We start from the raw sequence: 14805 nt of genomic DNA on the forward strand, positions 1-14805 counted from the left end.
GGGAGGCAGCTGAACACTAACGTGCGAAGGCTGCTAAATGTGGTAATGATGCCGGCAGCAGAAGGAGAGGCGGAGATTGTGGTGACATTGGATGCGGAGAAGGCCTTTGATAGGGTTGAGTGGGGGTACTTGTGGTAGGTGTTGGAGAGGTTCGGGTTTGGGGTGGTGTTTATTAAATGGGTGAGGTTGCTGTACGAGGCCCCGATGGCGAGTGTAGCGACAAATGGGAGGAGGTCCGAGTACTTCAGGCTCCACCGTGGGACGAGGCAGGGGTGCCCCCGTCCCCCTTGCTTTTTGCGCTGGCAATAGAGCCTCTTGCCATGGCTCTCAGGGAGTCGAGGAGGTGGAGGGGTTTAGTGCGGGGTGGGGAGGAGCACCGAGTGTCGCTGTATGCGGACGACTTGCTGTTGTATGTAGCAGACCCGGTGGGGGGAATGCCGGAGGTGATGGAGATTCTTGCTGAGTTTGGGAGTTTCTCGGGCTACAAGTTGAACCATGGGCACGGGCAAGCTGTTTGTTGTACACCCGGGAGATCAGGAGGAGGAGATTGGTAGGCTCCCGCTAAAGAGGGCAGTGAGGAGTTTTAGGTACCTGGGGGTTCAGGTGGCTAGGAGCTGGGGGACTCTGCACAAGCTCAATTTTACTAGGTTGGTGGAGCAGATGGAGGAGGAATTTAAAAGGTGGGACATGCTGCCGTTGTCGTTGGCGGGTAGAGTACAGTCCATTAAAATGACGGTGCTCCCGAGGTTTTTGTTTTTGTTTCAGTGCCTCCCCATTTTCGTTCCGAGGGCCAGCGCCGGCTCTAGGGTTGCTGGCGCCCCGGGCAAGCTGAACTTCGGCGCCCTTGGGGGGGGCGGGGGTGGGGGCGGGGCCGGGGGGGGGGGGGGGGCGGGCGGGGGGGGGGGGGGGTGGGGCCGGGGGGGGCCGGGGGGGCGGGGCCGGGGGGGGCGAGGAGGGGGGGCGGGGTGGCGGGGCCGAGGAGGGGCGGACCCGAGGGGGGGGCGGACACGCCGGGGGGCGGGCGGACCCGAGGGTGGACGCGGGGGGCGGACCCGAGGGCGGGGCGGGCGGACCCGAGGGCGGGGCGGGCGGACCCGAGGGCGGGGCGGGGGGGCGGACCGAGCGGGGGGGCGGACCAAGCCGGGGGGCCGCCCTGGGGGCGGGCGGCCACCGCGCATGCGCTGGTTGGCACCGGCCCAACTGCGCATGCGCGGGACCCGAGTCTCTGCCGCCCCCGAGCACATGGCGCCCCGGGCGACAGCCCGAGTTGCCGGTGCCTTGGGCCTTTCTTAGGAGGGTGAACAGCAGCATTCTGGGATTTGTTTGGGTGCATGGGACTCGGGGGTAAGGAGGGTCTTTTTGGAGCAGGGCAGGGATAGAGGGGGCTGGCGCTGCCCAACCTCTCTGGGTACTATTGGGCGGCTAACGTCTCGATGGTAGGTAGTGGGTAATGGATGGGGAGGGGGCAGCATGGAAACGGATGGAGATGGCGTCCTGTGGAGGAACGAGCCTGAAGGCACGGGTAACGGCGCCGCTGCCACTCCCTCCAACGAGGTACACTACGAGCCCGGTGGTGGTGGCTACCCTCAAAATTTGGGGGCAGTGGAGGCGACACAGGGGGGAAGTGGGGGGCTCGGTGGAGGCCCCGCTGCGGGGGAACTACCGCTTTGTCCCAGGGAACATGAATGGCGGGTTCCTGGGGTGGCACAAGGCGGGCATCAGGAAGTTGGGAGACCTGTTTATCGACAGGAGGTTCGCGAGCCTTGGTGAACTGGAGGAGAAGTTTGAGCTCCCCCCAGGAATATATTCAGGTACCTTCAGGTCAAGGCGTTTGCCAGGCGACAGGTGGAGGGGTTCCCTGAGCTGCCCCCGCGGGGTGTAAGGTATAGGGTGCTTTCGGGGGTGTGGGTCGGGGATGGGAAGGTGTCTGACATCTATCAGGTAATGCAGGAGGTGGGGGAGGCGTCGGTAGAGGAGCTGAAGGCTAAGTGGGAGGTGGTGCTGGGGGAGCAGATTGAGGAGGGGACATGGGCGGATGCCCTGGAGAGGGTGAACTCCTCCACTTCATGTGTAAGGCTTAGTCTCATCCAGTTCAAGGTGCTGCACTGGGCCCACATGTCTGGATCTAGGATGAGTAGGTTCTTTGGGGGCGAAGACAGGTGCGTCAGGTGTTCGGGGAGTCCAGCGAACCATGCCTATATGTTCTGGGCATGCCCGGCACTGTAGGAGTTCTAGAAGGGGGTGGCGAGGACGGTGTTGAGGGTGGTGGGATCCAGGGTCAAGCCAGGCTGGGGGCTCGCGATATTTGGGGTTGGGGTGGAGCCGGGAGTGCAGGAGGCGAAAGAGGCCGATGTCTTCGCCTTTGCGTCCCTAGTAGCCCGGCGGAGGATCTTGCTGCAGTGGAAAAATGCGAGATCTCCGAGTGGGGAGACCTGGATTAATGACATGGTGGGATTCATTCAGCTGGAGAGGGTCAAATTCGCCCTGAGGGGGTCGGTACAAGGGTTCTTTAGGAGGTGGCAGCCTTTCCTCGACCTTCTGGCTCAACGATGAGGTACTAGGTCAGCAGCAGCAGCAACCCAGGGGGGAGGGGGGGAAAGGTGGGGGGGAAAGGGGGATAGTATTTTAGTTAATTTGCTTATTGTTAATTTATTTTGTTGTTTATTGAGGTTGGGGGGGGTGGGGGGGTTTGTTATATGCGTTGTTATGGGTGCCGGGGGTGTTTACTACTATTATTGTTATTGTTATTATTGTTTTGTTGATATATATTTTTCAAAAAATTCCAATAAAAAAATTTTTTTTTAAAATGATAACAGATTAACTAAGCCTATGATAACAACTACAGAACTGATAACACAACTTTCCCTATGTCTCCTAACAACCTACTCCCTGCATCAAGAGTATCACTGATCCACATGTATGCGCTTGATCGCCAACTCATGGTGGATATAGTTACAATAAATTGTTAACCCTTCATTATTCTTACAATTCACATATGACTGGATTGGGGCCAAACGCACAGGAGCTTGCGAATCCCGGTCAATAGGGAGTTTACGCAGGGCTCTGAGAACAAGACTCTGGGCAAAGTGGAACCTGGAGGCGAAGTGATTGGACGTGTTAGATTGCGTTCTGTGCCTGTTACTTTATCTGCCTTTACCTTTCATCAATAAACCCTGCGGTAATTACTGGAAGCCTTCAGTGTGTGTCTCGAGCCACCGCACTTATTATGTCAATTATGTATGGGTATTTTACCCAATGAGACTCCACTGGACACTGCCCATCACCTCTTGTCAATTCATGCTGTCCTCTTCTGTAGGAGACTCCCAAAGCCTAGGCACACATGTATTATAGAACAGTACAGCACAGAACAGGCCCTTCGGCCCTCAATGTTGTGCCGAGCCATGATCACCCTACTCAAACCCACATATCCACCCTATACCCGTAACCCAACAACCCCTCCTTTAACCTTACTTTTATTAGGACACTACGGGCAATTTAGCATGACCAATCCACCTAACCCGCACATCTTTGGACTGTGGGAGGAAACCGGAGCACCCGGAGGAAACCCACGCACACACGGGGAGGACGTGCAGACTCCGCACAGAGAGTGACCCAGCCGGGAATCGAACCTGGGACCCTGGAGCTGTGAAGCATTTATGCTAACCACCATGCTACCGTGCTGCCTTATCTTCTGTATCCTGAGCTAGCCGAGCTTATGTCAAACTAATCAGATGCTGCTCAATCAAGATAGTTAGTTTGTGTGCCTATTGTTTTCTGAAAATTGATTCTAATATCCCTCTCCCCCATCCTGCCCCCACTCAGTGCTGGACCTCATCACTTGGTTGAACTAGTTTGACCCTAGCTGCAAATTGCAATGCTGGCTGGACTTTAAGCCTGGAGTAGTGACAGCATTGTAAATCATTGAATCGTCTTGATTTTGTGGTAATACATTTACTTCTATTAAAATATCTCCGTTCTTACGCAAAATGGTTATCACTGATGAATGTTTGTCTTTCTAGTTTTAGTGTGGGCATTGGCAGTCCTATTCCACATGATGTAAAATGAAGGTTCAAATGATTCCATTTGGTACGCTGAAGCTACGAATGATGAATGCCAATCTATCGATTCTGGCTCAATGCAATCAAAGAGCCTTCAGGACATTGAAGACACAACTAAGATCGTTCTCAACCACCAAGATTTGTAACCCTCAGAATTTCACAGACTATGAATCTATCAAACAGCAATACAAGCCACAAGTTCCAGAATACTTCAATTTTGCCAAGGATGTCCTCGATAAGTGGAGTGAAGTGGAAAAGGTATTTTATAATCCTGTGTGACACACAGTTTATGTGGGTGTGAGAAATGGTTTCTGAGAAACCTGAATGTTACATGGATTCATTAAAATGTTTCAATTAGTTGAATGGTTGGTTCAATTTATGCATTCTACATAGAATAAGTGATTCTTAATATTTGGCATACTAAGGCACTTGTCAATTAGAGCCACTCTGAAATTATATATGCCTTCATGTATAATGTCGAGAACTGGCAGAGGGAACAAGAGTAGTTTTCCTAATTTCATAGAATCATAGAATTTATAGTGCTGAAGGAGGCCATTCGGCCCATCGAGTCTGCACCGGCTCTTGGAAAGAGCACCCAACCCAAGCCGATACCGCTACCTTATCCCAGCAACCCCACCCAACCTTTTTTTTCTGGACACACTAAGGGTAATTTAGCATGGCCAATCCACCTAACCTGCACATCTTTGGACTGTGGCTTTCGGGACTTTGTGGGAGGAAACCGGAGCACCCGGATGAAACCCACGCAGACATGGGGAGAACATGCAGACTCAGCACAGTCAGTGACCCAAGCCAGGAATCGAACCTGGGATTCTGGCGCTGTGAAGCAATTGTGCTAACCACTGTGCTATCGCCAGGGCAGGTTTGTGGGGCTGGATGTTTGGGGGGGGGGGGGGGGGGGGAGGAGGCTTATTGGCTCAGTTCTTCCTCATCCCACCTTTACCTGATGTAGTGAAAGTGATTAAAAGAGCAAGCAGAAAATCTGTTTCATGTTCTGAATGATAAAGGTCTAGAGAATGGTACATAGTGAATTGCTCATTTGGAGAGCTGGTGCATACATTATGGACTGATTGGCCTCCTGCACTGCAACAGTTCTGTGATTCCGTTTGCTAGATATGTCTAGTTTGAACGAGTGTCTTACTGATATTTATGCCATAACACAGTTACGTGAGTTCAAGTTAAGTTGCATCATAGTACTTATAGGGAACATGCATGTAACAAAGTATGTAGAAGAATGTATATGTTCAGTTATAGCAGAATATTGCAACAGCTTAAAGCACCCCTCACTTTTTAGTTCTCATTTTATTGTATGGTATATTTCATTAGTTGAACTGTTCCTTAGTAAAGTACAGAACATTAGGGGCAGCAGGGTAGCATGGTGGTTAGCATAAATGCTTCACAGCTCCAGGGTCCCAGGTTCGATTCCCGGCTGGGTCACTGTCTGTGTGGAGTCTGCACGTCCTCCCCCTGTGTGCGTGGGTTTCCTCCGGGTGCTCCGGTTTCCTCCCACAGTCCAAAGATGTGCGGGTTAGGTGGATTGGCCATGCTAAATTGCCCGTAGTGTCCTAATAAAAGTAAGGTTGGGGGGGGGGGTTGTTGGGTTATGTGGGTTTGAGTAGGGTGATCTTGGCTCGGCACAACATTGAGGGCCGAAGGGCCTGTTCTGTGCTGTACTATGTTCTATGTTCTATTTAAGATTTCATGCAACCTCGTGTGGACATTTTCTATTATTGCTATTACCTCTAGGCTTCTCTTGATTGGCGTATAGTTGATTGTTTTATTTAAAATTGTGGTTACAACCAAATGTGCAATCTTGAAAGGACCTGTCAGAACCACAATTCTAATCCATAAGAAAAGGTCCAGAACCTCTGGAATAAGCAAAATGTCACAGTCCTGAGAGGCCCCATTGGCATTTTTCCACTCTTGAGGCAGCACAATAGCTACAGCGAATAACACTTCTAAATTCTGTGCTTTTTACTGTGAATGTAGTCCTCTAAACTGGCCATTAATATATATATAATTCCTGCATTTGATGGGTTTGTAATTAATTTACTCCTGCAGTATTTTTTGGCATTGGATAGAGTTTAAAATTCTGGTTATTTAGGATCTTGAAACAGTGTGAAGAACACTCGTAGGGATGAATAACACCAGTTAACAAAATTAATGTTTGAAAACTATGACTCATTCTGCTACAAGAACTGGAAATAGATAAAGAAAGAGAGACTTTTTCATGGGATGTGGGCTTCGCTGGCTAGGACAGGTTTTATTGCCCATCCCTAATTGCCCTTGAGAATGTGGTGATGAGTTGCTACCTAGACCGATAACCTGAAATCACAAGAAGTATTCTTTTAAATTCAGTTGAAAATCTACGCCGGTATAAAAAAGGGCATTTCATGGACAGATTTTGTTGTATGAAAAGTCAGATTGTATATATTTTCCCAAAGTCTTATTAATTCAAATGCCGTGTTTTCTACTGAAAAGCTTTGAGATTTGGTGTTTTTAATAATAATCTTTATTATTGTCACGAGTAGGCTTACATTAACACTGCAATGAAGTTGCTGTGAAAAGCTCCAAGTCACCACATTCTGGTGCCTGTTCGGGTACACAGAGGGAGAATTCAGAATGTCCAATTCACCTTACTGCACATCTTTCGAGACTTGTGGGAGGAAACCGGATCGCCCGGAGGAAACCCACACAGACACTGGGAGAACGTGCAGACTCCGTTCTGACAGTGACCCAAGCTGGAACCAAACCTGGGACCCTGGTGCTGTGAAGCAACAGTGCTAACCACTGTGCTACCATGTCTAATAATATTTCCATTGATATTTCTGCAGGCTGGAAACAGAGGTTCGAACCCTGCTTTCTGGTGGTTGAGTGAACATGGGCAAGAGGTGAAATGGAACTTTCAGGACCTTGAAGTCTACTCTAAGAAGGTTGCCAACATACTGTCAGAGGCCTGTGACCTACGATTAACTGATCGAGTTATTGTTATCCTGTCACAAGTTCCGGAATGGTGGCTTGTAACCATAGCGTGCATTAGAACAGGTAACGGTTTGGTCGTCAACATCGCTGTAGAGATGAGTGTCTAACAAATACATTTGTCTCTCTTCTTCCTACAAGAGACTATCTCGAAGCAGCCCATTTTTTAAAAAAATCAAATCCTTGCAAGGAGTTCTGATTAACTTACACAGATTTCCTAGTTGTCAGGTTTGGAACTGTTTTTTATTAAGCTATACAATTATTAGAAAAATGGGCACTGCATGATCCCAGTCTGATGGAACTGAATTCATGTTTGTCGCAATAGTCATTGATCGAGGGTGCTTCAGTGACTGTCCTTTCCAATATGTACGTCATTCAACAGTTTCTGATTTTTCAGACTTATTAACTCATGCAAGCCATGCATTGTTACTGACATCAGAGATTTCATTTCAACAACAAAAAAAGGACAGAAATTGTAATAATTAAAAAAAACATGTTAACCAGTTTCTGGTGGTAGAAGTTTCAATCTTGTTAATTTCTGTGGGAACCTATTGTTCTGGGGGGTTGTTTTGTAATCCAGTTCAGGATAAAGAAAGATTACTTTCTGTTACTGGGGAATGTAAAGAATACAGGTAATGAGATGGAGTAGTAGCAAGCTGCACTAAAGTTAATAATGTTTGAAGATGCCAGAGGTGGATTCTTGCAAACTGTTACAAGCTCAAAGACTAGAGTCTTTCTAGCCGGGTGTCTTTATTGAAGTGATTGTATCAAAGACTCTGGGTGGGATTTAATGTGGGAGAAAAAGTCTTGTTTTAGGCGCATTTAGCACGGGTGACCCTGATATCAATGGAACTCTGGGGGCGTGATTCACCGCTCCCCACGCCAGGTGGGAGAATTGCGGGAGGGCCCCCCGACAAATTTCACGCCCCCCTGGCGCCCCCCAGTATCCCCCCTCCCCCCCCCCCCCCGGCTCGGAAGAATCGGTGCCTGCCGTTATTCACGGCGAATGCCGATTCTCCGACCCGGATGGGCCGAGAGGCCTGCCGTTCGCAACCGTTTCATGGTGGCGGCAACCACACCTGGTCGCTGCCGTCGTGAGACGGGTGAGATATGCCCGTTTGGGGCTTGTGGGGGGAGTACAGGGGAAAGAGCACCACGACTGTGCTCAGGAGGGGACAGGCCCGCGATCGGTGCCCACCGATCGTCGGGCCGGCGTCCAAATCGGACGCACTATTTCCCCTCTGCCGCCCCGCAAGATCAAGCCGCCACGTCTTCAGCGTCATGACGTCAGCTTGTTAACTCTTTACACCCCAGTCAATATATGTATGATTACAGCTTGGTCCAGTAGCAACATTAGCTGGGATCACAACAAAAGGACAATATCTTCATCTCCAAATAGCATGCTTGATTATTCAGGGGTTGCCGGACAATGTGATTCTACACAAAGCAGGGTAATTAGCCAGCCCAATGTCTACCTCAGTCAGAACAGATATTGAGCCCTGCCTTCTTGATGTTATTTTTGAAGTACACACAAGCTGTCTAGTCAACTGAGCTAACCGTGACCAACAATCTCAACCCCATTTTGTCAGACCTCAAGTAATACATTAAATCAAGCTTGACTTTCACCCTAACAATAGGCCTTCCCTTTTTGTTCTTTCCTGCCCTCCCTTCTGCCTGTACTTGAACAAAACCTGTAATATGTTCAGTTCTGACAGAAGGTCACAGACCTGAACCTTTAATGCTTTCACTATCCACCGATGTAGCTTGGACTGCTGAGTATTTCCAGCACTTTCTGTTCATATTACAGATTTCCAACGTGCTCACTATTTTACCTCATAAAGCACAAGGTCAAATTTGTTTGTTTTTTTCAAAACATTTCAAATCTGAATAGCTAAATTAGTTCCAACAAGCTTTAATAGTTGGGTCTCTGCAAGTATTTAGGCATTGATCTTTTTGTTTGTGTTCTGATTAGGTACTGTAGTGATTCCTGGCACACGTCTGTTAACAGCCAAGGACATTTGCTACAGGCTGCAGGCCTCCAATGCAAAATGCATCATTACAGACGAAAGCCTGGCAGATGCTGTAGAATCAGTGGCATCGAAGTGCCCTTCTCTCAAAGCAAAGGTGATTGTATCACAAAAACATAGAGAGGGATGGATGAACTTCCAGGACCTTTTCCGGTTAGTATTACAATCATGGGAGTTATTTGGAAACTAGTTGTGCTTCATGACCTCAAAGAAAATGCAATTCAAATATATGTATAGACGCTGAGGAAAATTTAATGAAGTCACTTCAACGAATTTGACACATAGGAAACGCTCCATAACCATCAGCCAATTGTAATGGACTAATATAATATACTGGAAAAATTTCACATCAAACCTAACATCTTAACTGTTCTACTTTACTGACCTGAATTAATTGACAGCTCTATGAGGCAGGGCTTTCAACCCAATAAGGATAGAAGGCCCGTCTCTAGCCAGTTTAATGCTCAGAGGGGCAGAGCTGAGTTCCCCACCATCAAAACATTCAGCTCTTGAGTAATTGTAGATTAATTTTTGATAACATTGCATTAATTTTGCAACAGATATTAACTCTGATAGACAGGCAGTGAAGGATAGGACACAGGAGCCTATTCTTTTATACTCACAAACTGTTATTTATTGAAACACACGTTGCATATCGCTCAGCCCTAACCATCAACCCTTCTTTCATTTTAGCACATCAGAGTCCACGGTTAATACCCAGAACCTATATTATATATATAAGACTCTTACATATTAACATCCATTGTCTTCTTCTGCATATTCAGGATTCAAGGCATACTTTGATATTGATATGCCTAGGACTACATGACTAAACACCAGAGCAAGAATATGCCACAGGGCCCTTTGAGTCTGCTCTCCAATCAATACTATCATAGCTATTCAATACAATCATGGAATTAGATATAGTTCTTAGGGCTATAGTGATCAAGGGAGATGGGGGAAAGGCGGGATCAGGGTATTGAACTTGATGATCAGCCATGATCATAATGAATGGTGGAGCAGGCTCAAAGCATCTCCTCTTGCTTCCATTTTCTAATTATGTTTCTATGTATGGCTGATCTTGGGCATCATCTCCACCTTTCTGCCTGTTTATGTCCATGGTTCCCTGAGAAACCAAAAATCTATCTATCCCAGCCTTAAACATATTCAACGACTGAGCATCCATAACCCTCTGGAGTGGAGAATTGCAAAGATTCCCAATTCTTTGAGTGAAGACATTTTTCTTCCTCTCAGTCCTAAATGATTGTTCCTTTATCCTGGGACTGTGTCTCCTTTATCCTGGGACTGTGCCTCCTTTATCCTGGGACTGTGCCTCCTTTATCCTGGGACTGTGTCTCCTTTATCCTGGGACTGTGCCTCCTTTATCCTGGGACTGTGTCTCCTTTATCCTGGGACTGTGTTTCCTTTATCCTGGGACTGTGTCTCCTTTATCCTGGGACTGTGCCTCCTTTATCCTGGGACTGTCTCCTTTATCCTGGGAATGTGTCTCCTTTATCCTGGGACTCTGCCTCCTTTATCCTGGGACTGTGTCTCCTTTATCCTGGGACTGTGCCTCCTTTATCCTGGGACTGTGCCTCCTTTATCCTGGGACTGTGCCTCCTTTATCCTGGGACTGTGCTTCCTTTATCCTGGGACTGTGTCTCCTTTATCCTGGGACTGTGTCTCCTTTATCCTGGGACTGTGCCTCCTTTATCCTGGGACTGTGTCTCCTTTATCCTGGGACTCTGTATCCTTTATTCTGGGAATGTGTCTCCTTTATCCTGGGACTGTGCCTCCTTTATCCTGGGACTGTGTCTCCTTTATCCTGGGACTGTGTCTCCTTTATCCTGGGACTGTGTCTCCTTTATCCTGGGACTGTGCTTCCTTTATCCTGGGACTGTGCCTCCTTTATCCTGGGACTGTGTCTCCTTTATCCTGGGACTGTGCCTCCTTTATCCTGGGACTGTGCCTCCTTTATCCTGGGACTGTGCCTCCTTTATCCTGGGACTGTCTCCTTTATCCTGGGACTGTATCTCCTTTATCCTGGGACTGTGCCTCCTTTATCCTGGGACTGTGTCTCCTTTATCCTGGGACTGTGTCTTTAGTTACCCTGTCTAACCCTTACCCGAAATTAATTTTTGGTTTTCTTTTTTTTTAAATATTTTTATTAAGACATTTATATAAAACAGTAAATGCAAAAACAGGAGCAAGAAGAAACACTTCCGACACTCCAAATATCACCACTTCTGGACTCAGGACCAACTTCACCCTCAACACCTTGGACATTACGTCCATGAACCCCTAGACGGGTGAGAGTCAATTGGCATTCGGCATGTTTATGGCAGGTTGCCGTGAACTTTCCTACTTTTTTAAGATTTTGACTGCTGCACCTATCCTGGGGTTTTAAATATTCCATCCACTCTTTTCCCCCACCCACCCCCCTACTCCAGTTCAATCAGTAGCGGCAATCTTTGTGCTGTGAGTCTTCCCTGTATCAGTGTGTCATCTTGCCTTCCTTCAGCAAGTTGACTTCTAATTGTCTTCAAGCATCTCAAACTGTATTCACTCCAAAAACCCCCATAGGTTGCCCTTGAAAATGTGAATTCCTGGGGGGAAAAAATGTTAAAAATTGACAAATGTTCTCAATTCTACCTCCTAAGAAATGCATCACCTGACCACAAGTGTGCCAATACCAAGAGTTTGGATCCAATGATCATTTTCTTCACCAGCGGAACCTCAGGAGCTCCAAAAATGGTCGAACACACCCACTGTAGTTATGGAATTGGCTTTACAGTGAGTGCCAGGTCAGAGAACTAACTTGTGTCAATTTGGAGCATACACGATAACTTGCTGTTGTTAAATCTGGACCTCAGGTGCTAGTCTGTTAACAACAAAATATGCTGTGAGTGTTTTCCCAAGGTTACGTTTTAAGCACAAATGTTTTTGCTATGTTGAATGAGTTTACTATTTATTACTTGTGATAAGATTCTTATTATCCGATCCCGTCTCTGGGTCACTGTCCGTGTGGAGTTTGCACGTTCTCCCCTTGTTTGCGTGGGTTTCGCCCCCACAACCCAAAGATGTGCAGGGTAGGTGGATTGGCCACTTAATTGGCAAGAGGTGGATTGCAACTTAATTGGAAAAAATGAATTGGGCGCTCAAAATTATTTTTTTAAAAAGATACTTATTATCTTCCTGCATTACATGCCACCATACAGAAAGGCAACTTGTATGTACGCCACGTCAATTACGTGATATTCGATAACCATCTACAAAAAGGAGGCCATGTGGCCCAGTGGTAATGTCCCTACTGCTGGACCAGATGCTCCGGGTCTTGTTGGCCATGAGAGGAGCACTCAATGCAGCTCAACAGGCTGATGATCATCTGCGGATGGCTGTGCAGTCAGGCTCACTTATTCGGGCCGGAGTTACCAAAGGCGGGAGATCTGATGCCCGTGCTTGGAGTCCCTTCCCCCCCCCCCCCCCCCCCCCCCCCCCCAAAAAGCGCCATTTAGCATTGGTCTCCACCAATGTGGATCAGGCATACCGGCACTTGAGGGTGGGTGGGTTCCCCCAGGCAATCGGGGCTCCTGGATGGTTGGGCCCTGGCACCCTCAATTCCTCCCAGGCACTGCCAGCATGGCACCCTGCCCACTTCAGGGATTGGGTACAGGGGTGCCTTGCCCTTACGAGGCGGGCTCGAGGACCCCCTTATTTCTAAGTTTTGGGGTGGGGAGGGGGGGGTGGGGGGGGGGGGGGGTTGGGGTGTCCCAAGGCCGTGTGGAAGGTTCAGAGAACAGGGCACCATCTTGTCCTGCACTGGTGAGTGGAGCTGGTTAGTGCAGGAAATGGGACTATTTAAAATAAATAGTCCCCAACCCTCTCACCCACCCCCCCCCCAACTAATGATCGATGTTATCCAGTTCTTGAAAGTGCATAATGAATAATGCCCATGAATTGTAGAACCCTCCATCCTTCCCCTCAGTTCAAACTTAACCTTCTCAAAAGTCAAGAATCAACAGATCCGGGCAGCACGGTGGCCTAGTGGTTAGCACAACCGCCTCACGGCGCTGAGGTCCCAGGTTCGATCCCGGCTCTGGGTCACTGTCCGTGTGGAGTTTGCACGTTCTCCCCGTGTCTGCGTGGGTTTCGCCCCCACAACCCAAAAATGTGCAGAGTAGGTGGATTGGCCACGCTAAATTGTCCCTTAATTGGAAAAAATAATTGGGTAATCTAAATTTATAAAAAAAAAAAAAAAAAGAATCAACAGATCCCCCGCCACGCCAGGGCACAGGGTGGAGAGGTTGCTCTCCTACCTATCAGGATCCGCCTTCGGGCGATCAACGAGGCGAAGGCTACAACATCTGCCTCCGCTCCTGTTTCCAACCCTGGCCGGTCCGACGCCCCGAATATGGCCTCCTGGGGGCGCGGGTTCAGTTTCACGTGCACCACTTTAGGAATAATCCTAAAAACCTCCTTCCAGTAATCCTCTAGCTTTGGACAGGACCAGGACATATGAACGTGATTAGGCCCCCCCCCCCCCCCCCCCCGCCCCGCCGCAACGTTCACACACATCTTCAACTGGTTCAAAGAATCAGCTCATCCTCGCCATCGTGAGGTGTGCTCTGTATACCACCTTCAGCTGTATCAGCCCCAACCTCGCGCACGAGGTGGGGGTATTCACTCTCCAGAGCACCTCACACCAGAGCCCCTCCTCCATATCCTCTCCCAACTCTTCCTCCCACTTTGCTTTGATCCCCTCCAGTGGTGACTTCTCCTCTTCCAAAATAGCTCCATAAACCGCCGACACTACCCCCTTCTCCAGTTCCCCTGTTGTCAGCACCTCCTCCAGCAATGTGGAGGCCAGCTCCACCGGGAAGCTCTGTATCTCCTTTCTGGCAAAATCTCAAACCAGCATATATCTAAACATTCCCCCTGCTCCATCCCATACTTCGCTTCCAGCTCCTTCAATCTTGCAAACCGACCCCTAAGAAACAAATCTTTTAGTGACTTAAACCCCTTCTCCTCCCATTTCCGAAAATTTCCATCCCACTTCCCTGGCTCAAATCTGTGGTTCCCCCGGATGGACAGTTCCCTTGAGCCTGCCCCCAACCCGAAATGTTGGCGAAACTGCCCCCAAATTCTCAGTGAAGTTATTATTACCGGATTCCCTGAGTACTTCCCCCGGGGCTATCGGGAGCGGCGTGTTGCTAGTGCTTTCAGTCCTGACCCCCTGCACAAACTCAGGAAATGGGACAAAGCACAGCCTCGGCAGAGTGTTCCCCACCAAGGCCCATGAAATGAAGCAGAGCCCCATTTAATAGAGTGGTTCTCGGCCACCACCAGGAAACACCCGACTAAACGTACTGGACACGGGACTCAGTTTCATTTCCATTACATCACACCTATTGGCTTCTCCTGCTCCAATTTACTGTGTTTGTGTGTCCATGTTATGATCCAATGCGGCAGAAGGCTGATTGTTATCATTCCCTCTACCAGAGACTGGTTGGATCTCACTCCCTCAGATGTGATGTGGAATACCTCAGACACTGGCTGGGTTAAGGGTGCGTGGAGTAGCATTTTTTCACCATGGATTCAAGGATCCTGTACTTTTGCCCAGGAGATGCCACGGTTTAAACCCAAAGCTGTCTTGGAAGTAAGCAAACAATCGCTGCTCTTTTTCGTTGAAACATGTTGTAAGTAGACTCCATTTAGATAAGCAC

At 48.5% G+C, this 14805-nt stretch overlaps 1 protein-coding gene across 1 annotated transcript in view; it reads left to right on the forward strand.

Moving 5' to 3' along the window:
- The first annotated feature begins 4032 nt into the window (after positions 1–4032).
- LOC119978809 (acyl-coenzyme A synthetase ACSM3, mitochondrial-like) overlaps positions 4033–14805 on the forward strand; it is a 51671-nt gene continuing 40898 nt past the window's right edge. The window contains exons 1-5 of the mRNA XM_038820687.1: positions 4033–4316; positions 6911–7121; positions 9028–9235; positions 11743–11886; positions 14582–14738. Coding sequence (XP_038676615.1) covers positions 4062–4316; positions 6911–7121; positions 9028–9235; positions 11743–11886; positions 14582–14738 — 975 coding nt within the window. The 5' untranslated portion in view covers positions 4033–4061. The remainder of the gene's footprint in view (positions 4317–6910; positions 7122–9027; positions 9236–11742; positions 11887–14581; positions 14739–14805) is intronic.

The sequence above is a fragment of the Scyliorhinus canicula genome, chromosome 15, assembly GCF_902713615.1.
Source record: "Scyliorhinus canicula chromosome 15, sScyCan1.1, whole genome shotgun sequence".
NCBI classification, from domain to species: Eukaryota; Metazoa; Chordata; class Chondrichthyes; order Carcharhiniformes; family Scyliorhinidae; genus Scyliorhinus; species Scyliorhinus canicula.